This window comes from Zalophus californianus, chromosome 2 (assembly GCF_009762305.2).
Source record: "Zalophus californianus isolate mZalCal1 chromosome 2, mZalCal1.pri.v2, whole genome shotgun sequence".
Classification (NCBI taxonomy): domain Eukaryota; kingdom Metazoa; phylum Chordata; class Mammalia; order Carnivora; family Otariidae; genus Zalophus; species Zalophus californianus.
Window position 1 is genome coordinate 81,628,094 of NC_045596.1, and position 23,108 is coordinate 81,651,201.

Sequence of the window (23,108 nt, forward strand, 5' to 3'; positions counted from 1 at the left end):
CAGATCTGTTGCACTTGACTCTCACACTAAGAAAGATGTGAGCCTGGTTCTCAAGGCTAACAAGATGGCAGAACATTTTAAGGAAGCATGTATTGCAGGGGCACCTGGGTGGCTCAGCCAGTTAAGCGTCTGCCTTCAGCTCAGGTCATGATCCCAGGGTCCTGAGATCGAGTCCCACATCAGGCTCCCTGCTCAGCCAGGAGTCTGCTTCTCTCTCCCTCTGCCTCTTTCTATCTCAAATAAATAAGTAAAATCTTAAAAAAAAAAAAGGAAGCATGTATTGCAAACATAATTTGCTACACTGACCTTCAAAGAATGTCCACCTAGCACTGGTTCATACAGTTTGCAGTCTGACATTTTGTGTACACTTAACAATATGTGTTGGGAAACGGCTGATCATTCAAAGAAAATCTGCCCCAGACCTAATGTGGTTGTTTGGTCTGTTTATCCTGACTCACCTAGGTTTGAATAACATTCCTATCTGTACTGTGAAAGATGATGAGAACTCACTGGGAGCATTGTGGGGTGTTGGCCAGTTCAACCACTTAGAGAAGGATGAAATACCATTTGCCGAATGCAGTTATGCACCCAGCGCTGCAGCCCCAGAGAGCCCCGTCAGAGGAGTCTCACCAGCCCCAAACAATGTCAAGGTGCCCCCGCGGCCTCATTCTGGTGAGTCCCTTGTAACTAATGAAATCTGTCCTGAGGCCTCCTGCAAACTACTGGGGGTGGTGGGGGTGGGGAGGGCAGGGAGGATGGTCTATGTGATTGTTAATATAGCTGCAATGATTTTTAAATAGTCATGAAATTTTCTCACTATGAAATAGGTTATTCACTATAAAATTTTTTTCACTCTTTTAATCTCATTTCAGTAGTTCAGTAATGTTAAAAAATATTATTATTGTCTTTATTATGTCCAAGACATATTTGGTATAGCTATAGTCTCTAATCCCGACAAAAGTATCTAAGAGGTACTAAAAATGAATATTTAGCCAGCATTGGTGGGGAAACTACTGTGACAAAATTAAGTCAGGGAAATGCAGTAGGGATGGAATTGCACACTTCCATCTTCCCCCACTGGACGGTCAGCTCCTGAAGCTCAGGGCCCAGTGTCATTGCCTTCTGTGTTTCTGGTATTCTTGGTGTCTCCCCAGGTCCCAGCACAGTGAGTTTGATCTTTAGTAATCAATTAATTAATGTTTACTGAATTGAAACAAAAACAAAAAGGGATTAATCAACAGAACATATAGTTAATAATATTGTATGTTTGGAAGTTATACGAGTAGATTTAAAATTTTTCATCACAAGAAAAAAAGTGGCAATTTTGTGAGGGGACAGTTAACTACACTTAACTGTGATCATCATTTTGCAATATATACATATGTCAAATCATTATGTTGTATGTCTTACACTAATACATTTTAAAAAGTGTATTATGGCAAAATCTAAAGCGCTAGGTAAAATAGAAGGAATTCTGGAGGGTAAATTATATCCAGTTCTCTTTCTCTTATTTTTTTTAAAAGACTTTATTTACTTATTTGACAAAGAGAGACACAGCAAGAGAGGGAACACAAGCAGGGGGAGTGGGAGAGGGAGAAGCAGGCTTCCCGCTGAGCAGAGAGCCCGATGCGGGGCTCGATCCAGGACCCTGGGATCATGACCTGAGCCAAAGGCAGATGTTTAATGACTGAGCCACCCAGGTGCCCCTTCTCTTTCTCTTATTACTGAAAGTTTCAGGGCACATGAAAGTTATTTTGGCATAATGTGGTAAAATACATTATCGTTCAACGGATAACAATAAGAGGGCCCATTAGTAGAGTACTCACCCTGGGATTCCATTCTAAGGTCTTCACACTTGTTAACTCACTTCATCCTTTCAAGAGTTCCTCTTCCTTACCCACTAGCAATAATCAAAGACCACACATTCCACCTTCTTTCTGGTGTTCCTTCTTATACCATAAAACCCAGAAACTTAACGGTTACATTTGCAAGAGCCCCTCAGTGGGAGTTAAGTGTTGTCATCTGGTAAGATTTATATTTCAGATGTGGGGCTCAGGTCATCTTTTTGGTTGCTGTCTGCTCTCAAGCATGACTGGAGACATGGGCTTTCCCTGCTACAATATCCCCGTGTTCAGATTCTGGATTTATGGGTGTCCGATGGCAAAGTCAGCAGATATGGTGGCTTTCAGATTGCAGTGGTGACCCAGTGCCTAATCTTTAGCCCCACAGATGTTGTGACAGCAACTGAAGTGTGAGTGGCATCCTGACCCCCCTTCCTCCCGATTGTGATAAAGGCTGTGCCCCCCCTGGGAGGGCCAGGTGCAAGGTGCTGCTCTTGGTTTGTGAGGGTCAACACCAGAGTTCACTGCTCCAGCCCTGCCAGTGAAATTGCAAACATCTAATTCCCTGTCTTATTTACAGTTTAGCTTAAAATAGGGTGGTTTCTGTTTCCCACAAGTGAACATTAACTGAATAGACTCACCATCCGTGACTCTGTTCTTCTTCCTTCCTTCCTGCTCTCTTCTGGAGAGAGGTAACTTTACAATATTTTTCTTTCTTCAGCTAGAACTAATGAATTCAGTTACTTTTGGGAAATGCACAAAATCTCTTCATCTTTTAAGAAACTGTGTTAACTGTGGCTTCAGTAAAAAAGATAGCATTGCTTACAGAGAATATATCTTTAAATTAATACAAAAGGGAATTAAGCAAATATTTAAATGGTTTTAGAGTGATTTCATTAGATGAATCTATGAAATGTGTATGGTTGAGAGACTGATGAAATAAGAAATAAAATAAAAAAATGTAATTATAACTCAGCACACATCCCCTTCTGGCCACAGGTCAAACAGCAAACATATAATCTCTTTAATTAGGGAAAGTGTCAGTTATATGGGTAGGAAACACAGGAAAACATGTCTTATACTGAAATATGTACTTTTAAAAATTAGTTTACCCAGATCAAGAAAGCTCTTCCAGTCTTTCTTTATATCATCTTCCTGGGCATTGAATTAGTTTTGTAAACATAAATATCCTTTTATTATGTTATTGTAGTATAACTTTACCTGCAAGATTTCCAATATTTATAAACATATCCCTGAGGTGACCTTATTTGAAATCCAGATATACTCTCATTTATTTCAGCAACTGACATGTGTCATGTCATGTGGTAGACGTTTTTTCAGTTTGATCTAAATATATTTTCCTGAAATATCATTTCAGAGCCCTGTAGAAAAATCAAGGAGTGCTTCGAAACTTCCAGTGAGAATCCCTTAGCAATTAAGAAGGTAAAGAAACAACTCTTTGCAGTTACCTATTTAGTTCAACTTCTGTCATTTCCTCTCTTTTTCTTCACGTACCTTTCTGAAAAGGTACATTTCACAATATTTTTTACGGCTTTTAAAAAAATTTTTAAATTTAAATTAAATTTGGTTAACATATATTGTATTATTAGTTTCCAGAGTAGATTTCAGTGATTCATCAGTTGCATATAACACCCAGTGCTCATTCCATCACCTTCCTTAATGCCCAGCCCAGTTACCCCATACCCCCAATGCCCACCCCTCCAGCAACCCTCACTTTGTTTCCTAGAGCTACAAGTCTCTTATGATTTGCCTCCTTCTCTGTTTTCATTTTATTTTATTTTTCCTTCCCTTCCCCCATGTTCATCTATTTTGTTTCTTAAATTCCACATATGAGTGAAATCATATGGCATTTCTCTTTCTCTGACTTATTTTGCTTAGCATAATACCCTCTAGTTTCATCCACATCATTGCAAATTGACATAACATAACAATGTATGTTAACTAACTGGAATTTAAATAGAAACATTAAAAACGGTTTATTTAACTTAGCATCATTATTTTAAAATTTATTCATGTTGTTATGTTCACCAATAATTCATTCCTTTTTATTACTAAGTAGTATTCAGTTGTATGGGTATCCCACAATTTGTGTACATGTTCACCTGTTGATGGACATTTAGCTTGTTCCCAATTTTTGCCAAAGCTGATATGAACATTTGTGTACAAGTCTTTGTATGGATATATATTTTCTTTTCTCTTGGGTGAAGACATAGATGTGGAATGACTGGGTCTTACTGTAGGTGTGGGTTTAAATTATTAAGAAATTGCCAAAGATTTTTTCAAAAATGATTGTATGATTTTTTATTCCCACCAGCAGTGTATCAGTTTCCTTTCTCTCACATCCTGCCAAAACTTAGGATGGTCAGTATTTTTCACTTTAGCCAATTTAGTGGGTGTGGTGGTATCTCATTGCGGTTTTAATTTGCATTTCCCTGATGACTAGTGAGGTTGACATCTTTTCATGTTCTTACTTGCCATCCGTATGTCTTCTTATGAGAAATATGTGTTCAAAGCTTTGCCCACTTTGTAAATTGGGTTGCTGGTCTTTTTACTATGAAGTTTTAAAGATTCTTTATATATTCTAAATAAAAATTATTTTGTCACATATACATTTTGCAAATATTTTCTTCCAGTCTGAGGCTTACCTTTTAGAACCAAAATTTATAACTTTGATGAAGCCCAAATTTAAAATTTTTCTATCATAGTTTCAAGTCCACATGATGTTTACATCTCTATTGCGCCTTTTTGTAAAGGCTAACCTCTAGTACGATATCAAATAGAAGTGATGAGAGCAGACACTGTTGCCTTGCACCTAATTATAGGGGAAAAGCTTATACTTTCATCATTGAATGTGATTTCAGTTGTTGTTTTTTTTTATAGCTGCTCTTCATATGGCGGATTCCTCAGTGTTCCATTCCTAGTGTTCTGAAAATTTTTATCAGAAATAAGGATTACTTTTTGCCAAATGCTTTTTCTGCATCTGTTTGAAATGATCATATTTTTCTTTTTTAATCTGCTAATATGATCTTTTTTAATCTGCTAAAATGATCATATTTTTCTTTTTTAATTGTATTGGTTAACTTCTAAATGTTAACCAATATAGATAGTTTCTTCTTTAGTGAGCTTTGGTAGTTTCTATTGTTCAAAGAATTTGTCCATTTCATCTAAGTTGTTGAATTTACTGTTATAAAGTCATTCATAACATATCCTTTTAATGATTATATGATCTGTAGAGATGTTCTGCCTCTCATTCCTGACATTGGGAATTTGTGTCTTCTTTTTTTTCTTGATGAGTCTAACTGGAGTTTTGGTAGTTTTATTGATCTTCTCAAAGAATAAATTTTCCTTTCATTGGTGATATCTATTGTTCTGATTTTCTCTTTCTATATCATCGATTTTGGTTCATGTCTTTATAGAAGATGGAAACTTAAGTCATTGAGTTGGGACATTTTTCCTTTCTAATATAATCATATATTATTATAATTTTTTAAATAAACACTGCTTTGGCTGCATGCTTCAAATTTTACAATGTTAAGTTTTCATTTTAATTCTGTTCAAAATACTTCCTAATTAACTGTTTAATTTCTTCTCCATGAGTTACTTAAAATTATGTTATTTAATTTCCAAATATTTGGGTGTCTTAAAGATATCAATTTAATCCCATTGTGGTCAGAGAAGATACTTGGTATACTTTGAAACTTTGTAAATTTATTGAAACTTGTTATATGGCCCCAAGAATAGGTCAACCTTGATACATTTTCCAAGTGCCATCAAAAGGATGCTCACTCTGCTGTTGTTGGGTAGAATGTAATATAAATGCCAGTTCAGTTGGTTGATACTGTCATTCAGGTCTTCTGTAGCCTTACTGATTTGCTTTCCACTTTTTTTTTTTATCAATTATTGAGAAAGAGGTGTTGAAATTTCTGACTATAGTTGTGGGTTTCTGTATTTCTCTTTTAATTTATATTAGTTTTTTTTTTTTCAGAGCTCCAGTGGCGTAATCAGTTAGTACATGGTATTTTTATCAGTTTTTAATCATGTTTTGAAGCTTTCTTATTAGGAGTATTACTATTTAGGTTTATGTCCTTTTGATGAAATGACCCTTTTATCATTATAAAATTACTGTCTTCAATCCTGGTAACATTCTTTGATTTGAAATCTGTTTCATTATAGAACTATTCAGATTTTCTATTTCTTCTCAAAATGATTTTGGTTATGAAATTATTCATTTCATGGAAACATTCAAATTTATTGATAATGTTATAATAACCTCATGTTCTTTTTTAAATATATGCAGTATCTATAAGACCTATCAGTTTTGTTAAATTATGTCTTTGTTTTTCTTGATCAGTTTCCATAGTAGTTTATCTGTTAGTATAACAAAGAACTAATTTTTGTGGGGTTTTTTGATTCTCTGTTATATATTTCTTTTCTATTTTGTTGATTTATGTTATCTTTTCCCTCTTTCCATGCACATACTTTATTTTATTGTTCTTTACTTAACTTCTTTTATCTTTCTAAGGTATATATTTAGCTGTAAATTCTTCTTTGAGGATTGTTTTAATTGCTTTCATAATTTTTGTTATCAGCATTAAGTTAGAACTTTTTCTAATTTGCACTATAATTTCTTTTTGCCTCATGACTTAGTGACTGGATATTATGTATGAAAAGTTATTTGTAGGAATCTGAAGCTCATGATAAAAACACTTTTTTTCCAAAGAGAACTTTGTGCTTGCTTCTGTAGGAACCCAGAGGCCCTACCAGCTTCGACTAACTTAAACCAAGTTCGAAACTTGACCTTAGGTTATATTTCTTCAAGGACCATTGGACTTCTAGGTCACCTTCATCTTCAGGGTGTAGCCCTTTGTTGGCCCTTATTTGGGTTCTGAGCTTTGAGTCCTATCTTTCAGGACCTTTTACGCTGTCACAAGAAAAGTTTTCACTCTCCGGGATCTTACAGGGACTTCAGGCAAAAATGGCTACTGTACTCCCTACAGCTGAGGCTTCTCACTTCCCCTTTACTTTGGCTTATTAATTCCTTCTTTATTCACTCCTCGACAGTTTTAATCTTTTTAAATTTTAATCTGCTTTTTTAGTTGTGTCTTAGCGGGAGGGTTGAACCAAAAAATATCTATTGCTATTCCCTAAAACAGGAAGTCTTATTATATAATAAACTTTAACAGAAGAATGCATGTATCTACAATATAGCTTTAACATCACTAAATGTCAGTAGTTCAGTATTTTTTCCATCAATTCCAATCATCACAGTTCCCAGCTGTTGACCTATTCAGCCACTGGCTTCTGCATGTGTTAAATAGCCCTCACTTCTGAAGGTTAAAAGCCTTCCTTGGAATTAGCACATAGATCTAAGGCTTCTGTAACTCTTCTTGGACTTAAAACTCTTATAACCTTTTTTTTATTTTTGAATTACAGAGTATATTTGCCTCCCAGAACAAGAGCATAGCCTTCCTCTTTCCCCTTCCAGTTAAGCAAGGGAAGTAATTTAGCTGACCTCTCCAGTTCTCCAGCTCTCAGCTGCCATCCCCAGGGCAGGGAAAGCAGCATGCAGTGTCTACACAGACATTGCATAAAATCTTTTGACTGTCTTCTTCCTGTCGTAAGGCTTCCTAACTTAACAGAAAAATCTCATGTGTGATGAGTTGGTTGTTATCTGGAGCAGCAAGATAAATAAAGGCTACGCAGCATTCAAAAATTATTATCTTGGTGTGCGACCGAGGGCTTATTAAAAATGGCTTCACAAAATGTAAATAATATCTCACTCTGTGTTCTGTCTCCAAATGCAAGTATTTGATAATTAGATTTTTATGGGAAGATTAAAACTAACCTCTCTTTACTTTCATGTACATCTCTTGTATATTGAATATGCAAGAATATGAATATTTCTCATTCATTTTGTATTCAACTTTCATAGAAAATATAAGTGGATGCAAATGCGTATTGATTATGTTCTACCTTTGATTTAGGAAGAACTTAAGGTAAAAAAGCCACTGTCACCTCCAAAAGCATGCTCTACTGCTGACTCTTGTTCTTCAGAGTTGATGAGTACCAAGACTGACGTCAAAGAGAACACTGTTTGCATACCAAACTATCTGGCTCAGGAAATCAAAGTAAGAGGCAGGTTTATTAAATCCATAACTTGGGAACAGAATGAACATACAAAAAACCACATTATTGGCATCCTTAAGACTCTTTAGTGGTTCCCCTTTAACAATTGAATGGATTTAAAGCTGCTTAGCCTGAAATCCAAGGCCTACTTCTTCGATTATTTCCATTCACTGTTACAGAAACACAACCTTTGGTTTAGACATAATGAAGAACTTGGCATCTTTCTTCCCGTGTTTCTCTTTATCAGCTTCCTAATGCTTGAGAGGCACTACTTCATGCTGTTACCTATACATTTCCTTCGCATATATTAAGGCAGAGATTCCTCCAATCAACATTCATCTTTCCCTCTTATCTGTGGAAAACTCTTTCCTCAAACCTACTCTGCCTGGGGTTACAAACTTAGTTTTATTTATAGTAATGTGTCATATCAGACTAGTGGAAGGTTCTCTCCAGCCACAGTTATTTCTGAGAATGACATATAACGAAGAACGAATTAATCAGCTGATGTTTGTTTTCCTTCTTTAGATCCTTTTGGTAACCTCCACATTGCCTCCCTGTAAGACCCAGTGCAAGGAATTAAGGGTGAAAGCATTGTAATGATGACTCTGATAGTTTTAAGTGAGTTATCTGTAGTAGCAATTACAAATGGGGGAGCATATTATAAGGATTGTTATTGAATAGTCCTGATAAGGAACTATTTTAAAAGTAAGCATAACAGTGGCATTGGGTATAATTATGCTGATGATTAAAATTAGGAAGGAAAATAAAATGAAAAGAGAAGAGGGGAGAGTATCTGCAGATAAGAGTTGTGGTTATACATGATTTCCTGATGATTCTGGTGAAAGACTCCCGATTAGATAGAGTCTTCAGAATCATGGTCCATCTTGCCAGCTACGCCCTGGCACCACTGATTCTCTATAACTTGTTCATTCCCACCTTTGGGGAATTTCCCTACTGAGAAATCTCTTCTCCTTGATCCTCTCAGTGGTCGCCTTCTTCTCATTAAGGTCTCAGTTACAATATCACTCAGAAATACTTTCCCTGACCACCCAATCTAAAGTAGCTACCTACTCACTCTCTATCCTATTACCCTTTGTTATTTTTTGCATAGCACATGCCCTATCTGATATGTTTGTATTTATTTGTTTCAACAGTGTCTCTGCCTCTCACCCCACTCACACTAAAGTTTAAGTATTATAGGATCTCCTACTCCTCTGCCTTGGTTCCTGCTTTGTCTTCCATGCCTAGATAAGTGCTAGGCATCTAGTAATTATTAAATAAGTATTTATTGAATGTTGAATACAAAAATTAAAAAGAAAATTTTACCAAGATCAAAGTTGAACTGTAGAAAATCAGCTAACGGATATAGGCCCTCTCTATTATATGTCATCTGATGATGTTCACATCTGATATATGCAACCAAACCATAAACTGAGTGCAGTTTTAGTCAGGCTGTCTTCCTTTCTTAGGCACATCAATAATAGACCAGCAACATGATCCTATAGAACTGGACTTTTGGGCATCTATTAAAGAGCCCTCCTCTCAAAGGCATCTCCACCTCACAGATATTGACTTAACTGGACACCAATACAAAATCCACTAAAATGTAAGCTCTTTGAAGGAAGGGATCCTTTCTATTTCATTCACAACTGATTGATTCATCAGCACTCATCACTTTGCTTGAAAACTATTAACTGGTGCATACACAGCATGGCATTTTATCAAATAGTTGGTGGCTATTTGTGAAATAATACAGAGGGGGTAAAGTGAGAAAATGGGTCTTAAACCAAAATTTTTTGACTTGTATAAATCAGTCCAAAAAATAGATCTCATTTTGGTGGCATTCTAACCTTCCATACCTTCTAAAAAAAATCTGAAATATCTTTCAATTTCCTACTGTCCAGGCTGGTAACTCTGAGTGGCTGTGAAGGCAAGACATGTTTGTGCAGGGGTGTGTATAAAAGAGTATACAGTTTCACAATTATTACTTTAAAGGAAAAGAAAAACAGAATTCTGTGTCTCTTAGTATCTTGTCTTTAGACTTCCTCTCAAAAATGTTGAATTTACAGAAATAATAGTCTCTTTACTATTGACATGAAAAGTCTGCCAAACACCTTCATTTATTTTGTAAATATCTAATATCAATGACAAAATACTAGAGTTTGGGAATACAGTTCATTGCTTCATTTCACATAGCTTATGAGAGGGATTGTACAGGCATTCAAAGAACATTTAGGAGGATATTTTGGGGCTGAGAGAGTCTTCAATGGGAAAGAAACCTAAAGAATATTTAAGATATAATTAAAAGATGAAGAGAAGTATGGAGAAGATCCTTCCCAGACAAGAGACCTTCCTATCTAAAGGCTAAGAGGCAAGAGCACTGTTTATTCAAGGAAGTAAAAACAATATGGCTGATTCAGAGAGTGCAGGGAGAAGACTGCAAGAGATGAGGCTGGAGACTTAAGGAGACCAGAAATAAAGGATTTGTTAAGCCGTATTGAAGTGTTCAGATTCATTTGAAGTGCTGTGGGAAGCTAGTGAAGAATTTTAAACACTGAATTATACTGAAATTACTTTGTAAGTATAATAATTACATGGTCAGATTTGTAGTTCAGAAAAATTGCTCTAGATACAATATGCAGAATTAATTTAGAAGGTGCAGGCAAAATTGCGGGGAAAGAACTCTGCTTCCAAATGTTAGATTAGGTCCAAGACTTAGCTTCCTGCTGTAAACAACGATATAACTGGGAAGAACACATGAAGAGACTGTTTTCAGGCATTATGCAACAGACAGTATAGATTTATGACAGTTGAGAGAAGGAACACAAGGATGATTTTTCACATCCAACCTAGATTTCAGCCTGAGGCACATTCCTAATCATGGCACAGTGAAGTGGAGCCCAAATGGAGAGTAACAGCTTCACTAGGGAGAGAAAACAAAGTTTAGAGTTTGGGGATTCTGAGGTGGCTGGAATTTACAAATAAGATACTGAAGAAGGGGAATCTGTAGAGAGAATGAGCTCCAGAAATCCGTAGAGGGTGCCATGAGTATTTAGTTCAGCATAAATTGCACATGCACAGGATGAGAGTCTGAGACCTGGCAGAAGAGAGCTAATGGCAGGCCCATTGCTTAGAGATGCTGGCGTTCTGATGTGCCAGAGTGGAGAGACCTTGCTGAACACACTAAGAATGCAACTGAAACCCTAAAAAGAGAATGGGGTACTCTAGCCCTACAGGAGGGGCTACTCCAGATCTATAATCTCAAGTCCTAAAATCAAGTTTCAGCAGATCAAATTCACCTGCCAATATATTAAGCACCTTCCAGAAAAAACAAAACAAAACAAAACAAAACAAAACTCAATGGAAAGAATGCAGGAGAGTTCCTTAAAGGACATATTCTATTTCCTCTCACTAAAGGGATAAATAGAGTCTCTCAAAGCTGATCACTGAGTAATCTGTAAGTCAGAAGAAGCTGGGAGCAATGTGTAATCACCATATTGATGAAAAACCCATGAGAGGCAAAGTAACTTAGGGAATCTTTTTAAAAAAAGAAAACATTTCAGGCAGATGAGGGAAGAGGATGTTGCAGAGTAGCTCCAGCAAGAATTGATGCTAGTTTAGCCTGGGTCAAGGTTGTGGGGATAAAAAGGAATGGAGAGATTTGAGAAATATTTAGAAGGAAGGATTTACTGCTTGTAGTTGCATTTACATCTTGTAGATGCGAGGGAGTTGGCCAGGATGAATCTCTGGGTCTGGCTTGGACATCTATTCAGTGTATGCAAGTGTTGTCCACTGAGATAGGGGAGTGAGGAGGGACCAAGCTTGGAGCAGGTTCTAAGAAGAGAAAGATGGGTTTAGTTTTAGATAATCTGGGTTCAAAGTCCCTATAGTATATCAGAGAGGATACATTTGGTAGGCAGATGGATGTATAGGACTGAATTTCAGATAGGTCTAAATTCTAAAGAATAGACACAATTTAGGATCAAATTGGAAACATCATTACTTGTGCTTAATGTTTTATACGTTAATGTTTATTATAGTCCAATTTTCTTACAGTTGTTTCATATATTTATCTCCTCTATCATCCACACATCAGCCCTTAGCGCCAGATAAAAAAAGCCAAGGAAGGATTCTGATTGACAAAAGGGAATTATATTCCCCACTCCACTGGGCCAACCACTGTGTTCAGGGAACTGAGGAAAAATGACTCCAGCTAGATTCACCCACTAAGAGAGGAGCAATGCAAGCAGGGACATTTCTGTGACTGAAGAATCCCAGTTAGAACCCCTGGTACAGCGGGGAAGTATCCATTCCCCCAGAAGGAAGAAAAGCGAATCTGTCCTCCAGAAAATGTGGGTACTGAGCAGACAAAACAAGAGGAACACTGTATCACCTCCCCCAAATTCTTAACTTGTATTGGAGATGTTTTAAGATTCCACTGCATACTATTTGAAATCGGGTTCCCAGGCTAACATCCCAGTGGACTTAATTGAGTGTCATGTGCAGAGTGGCATTTGGGAAGATGAGATCGATGGGGAAGGAAAGGAAATCTTATAGCCCGTGTGCCGTTTATTTGCTCATTGTGTGACTCTAATACTCTCTGTCAGATTCTGGCAAAGCTCTGCAACATTTTACGCACTGATTCTCTGGCCGAAGTTCTACAGTGGCTGCTTCACGCAAGCTCAAAAGGTGAGATTTAAAAGAAGCATTTGCAAACGCTGAGCTCAGTTTCTTGTCAGAAAGTAGGAATGTGCCAATATCTGAAATTTTCTACCTTGGCTTTGCAAACATACTGCTGCAATATTACTTCCCTAGTGATTCAGTATCCAAGTCTCTGCAGTTCTCTCTGACTGACTGCATGCAACTGGTCGTTCGGTGATCCCAAATTTGGCACGCCCCAATTTAAACTTCTTGGGGTGATGTGGAGCACCGCATCCAGGGCTGGTTTGTGCTTCTTCTCCAGGTCCACACACCCAGGGGTATCCCCGAGCCTATTTCCCGGCCTGCTGTGAATCCTGAGCACAGAGCCTGTTTCCTTTCTCTGGTACGGATGGCAGTAGCATAGCCTTCCAAGTTCTCCATTCTGACAGCCTTGCCAATTCCCCCACCAAAACCATCAATTCAGTCCTCTCCCAGACTCCTTTGGGGCCTTTGCGGCCTGTTCCATGAAAGCATATCCCGGTCCCAGTTGGGACAACCATAAATAGCAAAGATTAGCTGTCCTGAAACCTAGCTGGTCATCAGACTGAGTGAGGCAAAACTTTGGAGGTGGGTGGAGTCTGAGGATTTGAATTTCTAACAAGTTCCCAGGTGATGCTGATAAAGCTAATCTGGGGGCCACTCTTTGAGAATCTGCACTAATGACGGTTAGGAAATAGCAGTGTGTTAGGGATAGACTAATATTTTTGAATAGGGAGCATTTTGGAAATAGTCCTTTACCCAGGAATTCAAGACTACTTGGCAAGCAATTAAATATTTAGGGGTAAAGAGTCTTTAGTTCTTTTTTTTTTTTCCTTTTTAAGAATGTAACTTTAAAAAATATATACAAACAATAAGTGTTTATTGTTGGGGGGAACCCAGATGAACCAGAAAAAATACAAGAAAAGAAGAACAATAATCAATCAAATCACAGACATCATTTCAGTGATGACTTTGGTATATATCTTTAGAGATATGCTTGTAACTATTTATTATTTATTAGTCTGTATTTTAACGAGATCATATGATTTTGAATAGGTATGCTTTCTTCTTTTATTTGGCAGCAGCCTGAATGGCGGGTTTTGTACTGAATATTTAAAAGTTATTCTACTGCCATTTGGGGACAAGTCCCTCAGTGAGTTAATGACTCAGGGTGCTCTATAGTACCACAGGTGCACAGATACCAGGTTGATGTGAACCAACTTTTCCACAGAAACCTTGACTCACAAATAAATGCCTACTCAGAAAACATATTACCAGCCTTTCATACTAGAGTGCTGGATAAAAGAACTAATCTCGAGTTTCTAGCCGACATGATAATTAAAACCTTCATGCCTACCCCCCCTTTTTTTTAAATCAGAAAAAGAGTGGGTCTCAGCTTTGATTCATGCTGAACTGGCTGAAATAAACTTGTTGGCCCAACAAAGAAACATCACAGCAAATCTAGCTGCAGAGACTAGGAAGCCAGCCAAAGTTAAATCACCCCCAAATTCACCTGCAAAATTGAAAGTGCTGACCAGAACGAGGCAAGGACATCAACCCACTAGGTAATTAGATCTAATGGCTACCTACAGGGCATATGGTACAGAAAGACTTTTAATTTTCTTTTTGTTATCTTTCAAAACACTAAACATGCTGATGTTTTCAGTCTCTTCTTTATTCAGTAAATGACCACAATGTGTATTTGTTTTCTTTCATTTTCATAAATATGAGAATCATTCTAAATTCTATTATAGCCACCCAGACATCTAAGAAAATGTAGTTTTTTTCATTTGATCTAAAAATGGAAGCAATAAAGGCAGTAATTGTATTATTATGTATTTATTGTTAAAGGCATATCACATAAGTATCACTTTTTTTGTGTAGAGCAATGCTAGATTAAAATAAATTGCTTCACTTAATTTTCTCTGGCACACTTCTGCAGGTTGCTAGAGGGAAAAATAATGATTACAGGAGTTGGAAATTATTTTAGTGTAAATTTTTCTTAAACCTTTTTATTTCAATGACAGAAGAAAATACATATTTATGTATAACATGGTGAAAGAATGTGACGTTATTTAAGTCAGGAGAAAAAATCTTGTTGCTTTGAAATTAAAAGTTTCAAGAGAAAATAAATATTCAAAACCCAAGTCACTTTTAAAAATCACTGAGACAGAGAATTTTGGATTGCAATTTGTCTCCACCTTAGAGTTTCTAGAAAATTGGAAACTGGGAAATAGGGTCAGTCTTTCTACTGAAAGTCAGAAGAATTTTTCATTGAAAAGTACACTTAATGCTGTCTGCATCGAAAAACAAAGAATTAGGATAGAATATTTAAGATATATATGTACCTAGCTTATTGATGATAGTGCAATCTATAGAAAACACTTGTTTGTATCTGTGAATTTCATTTTCTCTTTCTCCAATTACTTAGAGTGTCAAGTCAAGGATCTGAAGGAAATAAGGAAGTGCCAAAAGGTTAAGTACAGTTTGTGGTAATTACCGGGTTGGTATAGGGAAACCAGTAAGTATTGAACTCTTTAGGGACACAGACAAGGATCTATGGTTTTAAAGGCAGTAAAATTCAGTAATGACTTCTAATTACTTTTAAGGGAAGTGTCTGCTGAATTTCTCATCAAGACAAATTTGACATAAACTTAACTTTGTTTTGAAAGGCAAAGTGCCTCATCAGAGACAGATAGATACTCTTTGAGAAGTAAGATAGCAGGATAGCAGGAAATATAGGTTTAGTCATGCCAATCCAGTGACAGGAGAAGCCCTGCACTGACCTAACAAAAGGACAATAATCTCAGAGTTTGGTTCTTCATAGCTTAACTGTCAAGCTAAATTATTTTAACTAGAAACCAAGTCGATCATAGAAAACAGTAAAATGGCAATCGGCTGCAAGCAGATGCTCTGTGAAACAGGTGAAGTACAAGAGAGAGGAGCAGTTTTGTGTCCCTACCAGAAGCCCAGCCACACCCTACAGTTAAGACCAAGAAAAATAAAGACTTGTAGATTGTCCAACTTTGGTCCAGAATAGACCAATTGAAACATCCCTGTGGGTTTAGCAGCTTCTAACTTTAAAACAACTGTAGCAACAATGACTATAGAGCAAACAACTAACAAGTCTGTCTTTAAGCCTCCACAAAAGTCTATCCTGTTGTTTCTACAAGTTTCTCTTATACCAGGAATCGTATGGTAATCAATTAGAGTTCTTTGAGGTCACTCTAAACCCCAGCAGCTTTGCTGGTGTTAACCAAACCCAAGAGGTTATATATGCTAACAGGCAATAAGAAATACAGTAGAGAAGTTAGAAAATACTCCCTTACCCTGCCACACCAAGGATAGTCTATTGTATCTGACTTCTACCAAACTCCTCACCCTAAGACTACAAAATCACAACAGGGATGGTTTTTATTACTCAACTTTATGTCTTACCTGTTGGTCCCTGTCTAGATATTTGAAGAAGTTTTGTATAAGGAGCCCCAATCACACTTTTTTCTCTCCGGTGGTCATAGTCAGCACCTCTCCAAATCCTTATTCCTGCGTGGGTCTGACCTATAGTCTTGGGAAGCTCTTATGAATATAATTCACTTGTTCTAATCTGTTTGTCCATTTTCTTTTTTGTCTATCAGGACTATAGATCCTTTTCCTTTCTCTCACTGGTCCCATCCTTGCCTATCACCTTTACAGATCACCAGTTCTAATTCATTCCTTCCAAAATAATGTTTGATTTTAAGAGGATAGAACATATCCTGCATGTTATAGAACAAATAACTCATGAAAAATGAGCAGGTGGTAAGAAAGATAAGATTGATTCTTTTATGAATTTGGGGTATATTTGATTCACCTAAACTTCATGTAGTTTTTTTTTTTTTTTGTATGTCATTTGCTACTAAAACATGTGGCAGAAGCTATATTTGATGGTTCAATTTTGGTCTTATTTAGTTTTTTTTTTCTATTTCAGAGGCTGAGCACAGGCCTCCATTGTTTATAAGAAGAAATAATATGAAAATGCCCATTGCAGAATATTTCAGCAAACCAAAATCTCCTCCCAGGCCTAAAATTCAGGAAAGCTTATCAACAAAACCAATGTCTGCAAGGAGTATGCTACAAGGATGCAATCTCTCTCCCCAGAGAGCATTTTATCCTTAAACATTCCAAAGGTAGAAATTCTAGATTGAGCAATTTCCTTCACAGACATGAGCTTCACTCCATAACAATATCAAATTATTTTTAAAAAATATTTTGGTATCAGAGAATCAATAGCTAGTGGCACATGTAAATCTCAAAGCACCTGTATATAATGCTACTAAATAAATAATAATGGAGACAGTATTTCTATTTGTAGTTAATTTAGCACCATGTGTGAAAGAAGTATGTTTATTTATATACTACATTTCTAGTCTTGCACTGATTGTACTTGTACATAAGCATAGGGTCCTGATACTAGGAAAATCATCCGTACAAGAATCAGGCAGCTGCAGTTTGACCCATGCCCCAAACTCTTGATAGAGAAAAAACAAAAACAAACACAGAATTTTAACATCTGAGCTAATTTTCACAATCTACAGTGTTTCAGTGCTGTTGGAACAGAGTGGATTCTGTAGTGATAATGGAAAAATACTGGCCTCCTCCCAGAAAAAGATATAAAAATTATCATTAATTTATGAGCCAGAAAGGAAAGAGTTTCTACTCTTTGCTAATTGTGAATGATATTAACAAATTTCCTAATATTTACCTTTTTTGTATTTTTAAAATAAACCACTCTTGGGCCATGGCTATTATTCTTTCAGTGTATTGCTGGATTCTATCTACCAATTAGCCAATCTTTTAGAATGTTTGTGACAATATTCAAGAGATATTACAAATTTTGTGTATGTGTGCATGGGTGTGTGCAACGCCTTTTTTCTTTTTTTTAGAGAGGGAGTGGGGGGAGAGGTAGAGGGAGAGAGAATCCTTAAGCAGACTCCCTGCTGAGCATGGAGCCTGATGTGGGGCTCTACTTACGACCCTGAGATCATGACCTGAGCCGAAATCAAGCATTGGATGCTTAACCGACTTAGCTACCCAGGCGCCTCGTGTCTGTGCGACGTTAATGACAACATTTACATCATACTTAATTGTGTGTCAGGAATCATTCTAAACACTTTGGCTATAGTAACATTTAATTTTCACAATAACTAGTTGAGATAGCTACTATTGCTATCCTCTCTTTTTTTTAAATAAGAAAACTGAGGTGCCGAGAGTTGTGCTCATTGGGATAGGATAAACAGTTGTAATAAATGCCTTCTTCCAAATACGGTAGAGGATTACTTCTCACATAAGAGTTCAAAGTGTGTGTTTTGATGGAGTGTTCAACAATTTGTTCGTTGCGTATAACACCCAGTGCTCATCACCACACATGACCTCCTTAATACCCATCACCTGGTTAAAACTAATGATGTACTATATGTTGGCTAACTGAACATAATAAAAAAAAAAATAAAAAAACCCAACAAAGTGTGTGTGTTTTTAGTCAGCAGGTGATTTTGCTTTGCTTGGTGATTCAGGGGCCCAGGATCCTTCCATCTTGTGACTTAACCATTCCCTGGGGTTTCATTGACAACTGCCTCCTGCTGGCAAAAGAGGGAAAGGGACGTGGAAGAAAGTTTTGATTTCCTATGGGGGCCGTAATAAATTACCACAAACTTAGTGGCTTAAATCAACCCAGATTTAATCTCTTACATATCTGGGGCAGGGGTCTGAAATGGGTCTCACTGGACTAAAATCAAGGTGTTGGCAGGGCTGTATTCCTTTTGGGGGCTTTAAGTGAGACTGTTTCTTTGCTTATTGCAACTTCTAGAAGTTACCCACCCTCCTTGACTCATGGCTCCCTTCGATCTTCAGAGTGAGCAATGGCCAGTGGAGTCTTTCTCACAACATATCCCTCAGACACTGACACTTCTGCCCCCCTCTTCCACTGTTAGGGACCCTGTGATTGCACCGGGCCTGCCTGGTATCCAGCTTATCCAAGATAATCTCAAGGTCAAATGATTAGCAATTTGATTTTCCCTTACTGTCTAACCTCACAGGTTCCGGGGATTAGGATCTTGACGGGACACTATTCTGCTTTCCAGAGGGAGGGTACAATCTGCTTAAAATCATGGCCTTGAAATGGCAAACATTTCTTCTAGTCACATTCCATGGTTGAAAAATTGTCTAGCTGAAAGGGGGCTAATAAAATTCTTAAGCAGGAATAATATTCCAGTTACAACTATATTCTATGGAAAGGAAAACTGAATTCTGATGGAGAGTGAACCCTCTGACGCAAAGGTTTGGTGGCTGACTCAAAGTGTGGCTGGAACCCATGTGCTTAACCACTAGCTACTACTGATATGTATCAAAACCAGGCTCACTTCATAAAGTTAATGTCAAAGCTTTCTCTCTTTTTTTTTTTTTCTGTTACAGAGAGTTTATTATAGCACTGCATATTCCTTTTCCTTGAAAACTTAGTAAAATTAACCTATCAGACAGACCATGTAGGTTTGGTGTTTTGTGGGGTGGTAGCCCTTTTTTTATTCCTTCTATGATACCTGGCCTGTTTATATTTTCTGTATTTTGGAGGACTGATTTTGGAAATTTAATTTTCTTAGAAAATTAAGCCTTTCATCCATGTTTCCAAACTTACCTTCATAGAATTGAGACAGATTTGTCATAATTCTAAATTCCTTGCTATATTTATTCTGCAATCTCATTTTTATGTATTAGTAATTTTTTTGATTCAGCTAGCTAATGGCTTTTTACATTTTATTATCACTTTCAAAAAAATCAGATGGATTTAGTGTTATGTTCCACAATGTTCCTATACTTTATTTCATTAATATCTCCTTTCACTACTTTAGTTTCTTTAGATTCATTAGTATTCTAATGTCTTGAGTTGGATGTTATTACTACAGTTATATTCATTCATTCTCAGGTATTAGCATACGTTTTTAAGATGACAGAACTCAATACCCTTCATAATTAAAATACTCAGCAAACCAGGAATAGAAGGAAACCACTTCAACCTAATAAAAGCCATATATTAAAAGCTCACAGCTAACACCGTATTCGATAGGGGGAACCACTGAAAGATTTTGCTCTATGATCAGGAGCAAGGCAAGCATGCCCTCTCTCACCATACTTCTAGTCAATACAGTACTGGAACAGAATTCTAGACAGAGCAATCAGACAAGAACAAGAAATAAAAGGCAAAAAAAAAATTGGAAAAAAAGCAAATTAAAATGATCTATTTGCACATGACATGCTATTATTTGTAGAAAACTCTAAAGATTATATGCACACACACACCCCCCCACACAAACCTGTTAGAATTAATAAACAAATTCAGCAAAGTTGATGATACAAAAATCAATTGCATTCCTAAACACTAGCAATGACCAATTCAAAAAGGAAATTAAGAAAAAAATTCCATTTACTATAGCATCATAAAGGATAAAAAACTTAGGGATACACTTAATCAAGGAGGTAAAAGACTTTTACACTAAAAACTACAAAACACTGCTAACAGAAATTAAAGAAGAAACAAATAAATAGAAAGACATCCTATACTTAAGGATTGAAAAACAATATTGCTAAAATGTCCACTCTACCCAAAAACATCTATAGATTCAGTGTAATCCCTATCAGAATCTCAATGCAGATTGAGATTCTTGCATAAATAGGAAAAAAAATCCTAAAATTCATATGGAATCTTAAAGGACCCCAAAAAACTAAAAAAATCTTGAAAAAGAACAAAGTTGGAAGCTTCACACTCCCTGATTTCAAAACATACTATAAAGCAACGGTAATTAAGATAGTGTTGTACTGACATAAAGACAGAAATATAGGCCAAAGGAACAGAATAGAGAGCTCAGAAATAAATCCTTGCATTTATGGCCAAATGATCCCCAACACAGGTGTCAAGACTACACAACAAATGGTGTTAGAAAACTGTATTCCACATGCAAAAGAATGAAGTTACCATATGCCATATACAAAATTAACTCAAATTTGATTAAAGACATAAATGTAAGACCTAAAACTTTTAAACTCTTAGAAGAAAATACAGGGGAAAACCTTAAGAACATTGGATTGGGCAATGATTTCTTGGATATAACACCAAAAATACAAGCAACAAAATAAAAAAATAGATGGACTCCATTAAACTTTAAAACTTGGTGTCAAAAGAAACAATATAGTGAAAAGACAACCTATGGAATGGGGAAAATATTTGCAAATCATATATTTGGTAAGGGGTTAATAACTAAAATATATAAGGAACTTCTATAACTCAATGATAGAAGACATTGCTATTTAAAAATGGGCAAGGGACTTCAATAGGCATTTCTCTAAAGAAGATATGCCAACTGCCAGGAAGCACATGAAAACATGCTCAACATCATTAATCATTAGGGAAATGTAATGAGTATTCCCTCATTTTTAATTATCTACAAAGAATCTGTGTAAGTTGACTTATTTACATTTGGTATGTCTCACAGATATGCCCATAAAAAATAATGGGGCTATATTCTAAAACACTACACGAGTTTACTTTGAGTTAAAAAATCCTTTGGGATTTTAAATTTTTTTAAGTTGGGAATTTTAATTTATAACAGTTATTTCATATAAACTTTCAAATGTATAGACATGAAGTATTTTATAACATTCATTTTTCCAATATCTCCATTATTAATTTCCATATTTATGTCTTCTCTCTCCCTCTTAAATTTTCTTTTAATTTTGCCAGAGTTTAGTCTATTAGTCTTTTCAAAGAGTCAATTTTTGCCTTGAGCCTCATATTTATCATGTTTATTACTGCTATCTTTATTATTTCCCTCTTTCAACTTTGAATTTATTCTGCAGTCCTTCTAACTTGTTAAATGCATAGCTCAATAATGCTAGTCTTTTTTTTCTCTAACTTAAGCAATTTAGGCTATACATTTTCCTTTAAATGTTGCTTTAGCTACATTCCACAAGTTTTTAATCCATGGTTTCATTAAATTTACTTTTAAATATATTCTAATTTTTACTTTCTTCTGTGACCAAGTTGTTTAGAAGTTTTTTTTTTTAAATTCCCAAACATAGAGTGTTTTTCAAACTTGTTATATTTTTAAATGATTTAATTGCATTGTGGTCAGATAATGTGATCTGTAAAAATGACCAATCCTTTTATTTTCTTGAGGGTAGTTTTGAGGTTTAGCATATGGTCAATTTTATAACTGTCCCATAGGACTTGAAAAGAATGAGAATTTTAAAATTCTTGGACACAAAGTTGTAGATCTATCCATTAGAACAAAAGTGTTTTTATTTGTAAAAAAAAAAAAAGTGTTATCTGTGCTTTTCAAATTTTATATATCCTATCTAATTTTTCTTTATGTTTATCAACTAGAAAGATGTGTAGTAAAATTTTCCAACTATTAGGGTACATGTTGTAGTTCTATGGTCTTTGTAATTTTGTCCATTTTGATTCATACCTTTTGAAGTGATGTGTAAACACATTTTAAAATTTTATAATGAAGTCATGACCAACTTTATCTCTAACACTAATTTTTACCATAAGGACCATCTAACACTGAAGAAAAAAGTTCTAGGTGGTAAGGCGTTCCTCCCATTCACAAGTTAATTTCCTACTTTAATGTATTATCAGAGAAGCTGCCTATTTCTTATGTTTGGAACTTATTTTCTTTTATGAACATCACATGGGCGCTGGAAAACCACTTTCAGCCTGGAGGACTTGATATATATCGATTATTAATTACAGCATTTACATCTCCCATATATTTATCCTTTGTCCATTTGAGCTATCATGGGTTGGGAAGCATGTGTTAAAGTCTCCTTATACTAATGCATTTCTTAGTATTTCATGTAATACCCAAAGTTTTTTCCTCAATGAATTTGAGTACTATGCTACTTTGTACATAGATATTCACCAACTGTCAAATCATTAAGAATTGCATTCTTTTTATTTTTTAAAAAAGACTTGAGAGAGGGAGAGCATGCACGTGTGCGTGCACAGCGGGGGCTGGGGGGTAGAGGGAGAGGGAGAAGTAGGCTCTCTGCTGAACAGGACCCTGAGGTCATGACCTGAGCCAAAGGCAGACACCTGACTGAGCCACCCAGGCACCATAAGGATTGCATTCTTGAACATCACAACATGCCCTTCTGTTCCTTAATTATAATGTCCATCTCTACCCAATGTTGAATTTGTGACTTCTTTTTCTTTTATTATTAGCCCAATATGCCTTTCTCTATTCTTTTATTTTCAACACTTCTAAATAACATTATTTAAGTACAACATATATTTATTTAGGTTTGGGGGTTTTTTAAATCCAACTTGGGTGATTTTAGACATTTAGACTTGCTCATAGGAGGGATTTGGTTTTGTGTGGTTATTGTGTTTTATGTTAGCATTCTGCT

At 36.1% G+C, this 23,108-nt stretch overlaps 1 protein-coding gene across 2 annotated transcripts in view; it reads left to right on the forward strand.

Moving 5' to 3' along the window:
* Window positions 1-18,256, forward strand: part of C2H4orf17 (chromosome 2 C4orf17 homolog) — a 33,149-nt gene extending 14,893 nt beyond the window's left edge. Inside the window, exons 3-9 of one of the 2 annotated variants that reach the window (XM_027599372.1) lie at window positions 463-672; window positions 3,220-3,284; window positions 7,847-7,990; window positions 12,596-12,677; window positions 14,047-14,233; window positions 15,100-15,143; window positions 16,636-18,250. In XM_027599372.1, coding sequence (XP_027455173.1) covers window positions 463-672; window positions 3,220-3,284; window positions 7,847-7,990; window positions 12,596-12,677; window positions 14,047-14,233; window positions 15,100-15,143; window positions 16,636-16,823 — 920 coding nt within the window. In that variant the 3' untranslated portion in view covers window positions 16,824-18,250. Of the gene's footprint in view, window positions 1-462; window positions 673-3,219; window positions 3,285-7,846; window positions 7,991-12,595; window positions 12,678-14,046; window positions 14,234-15,099; window positions 15,144-16,635 lie in introns of both variants that reach the window. The other variant, XM_027599373.1, reaches the window with a different exon arrangement.
* The last annotated feature ends 4,852 nt before the right edge of the window (window positions 18,257-23,108 follow it).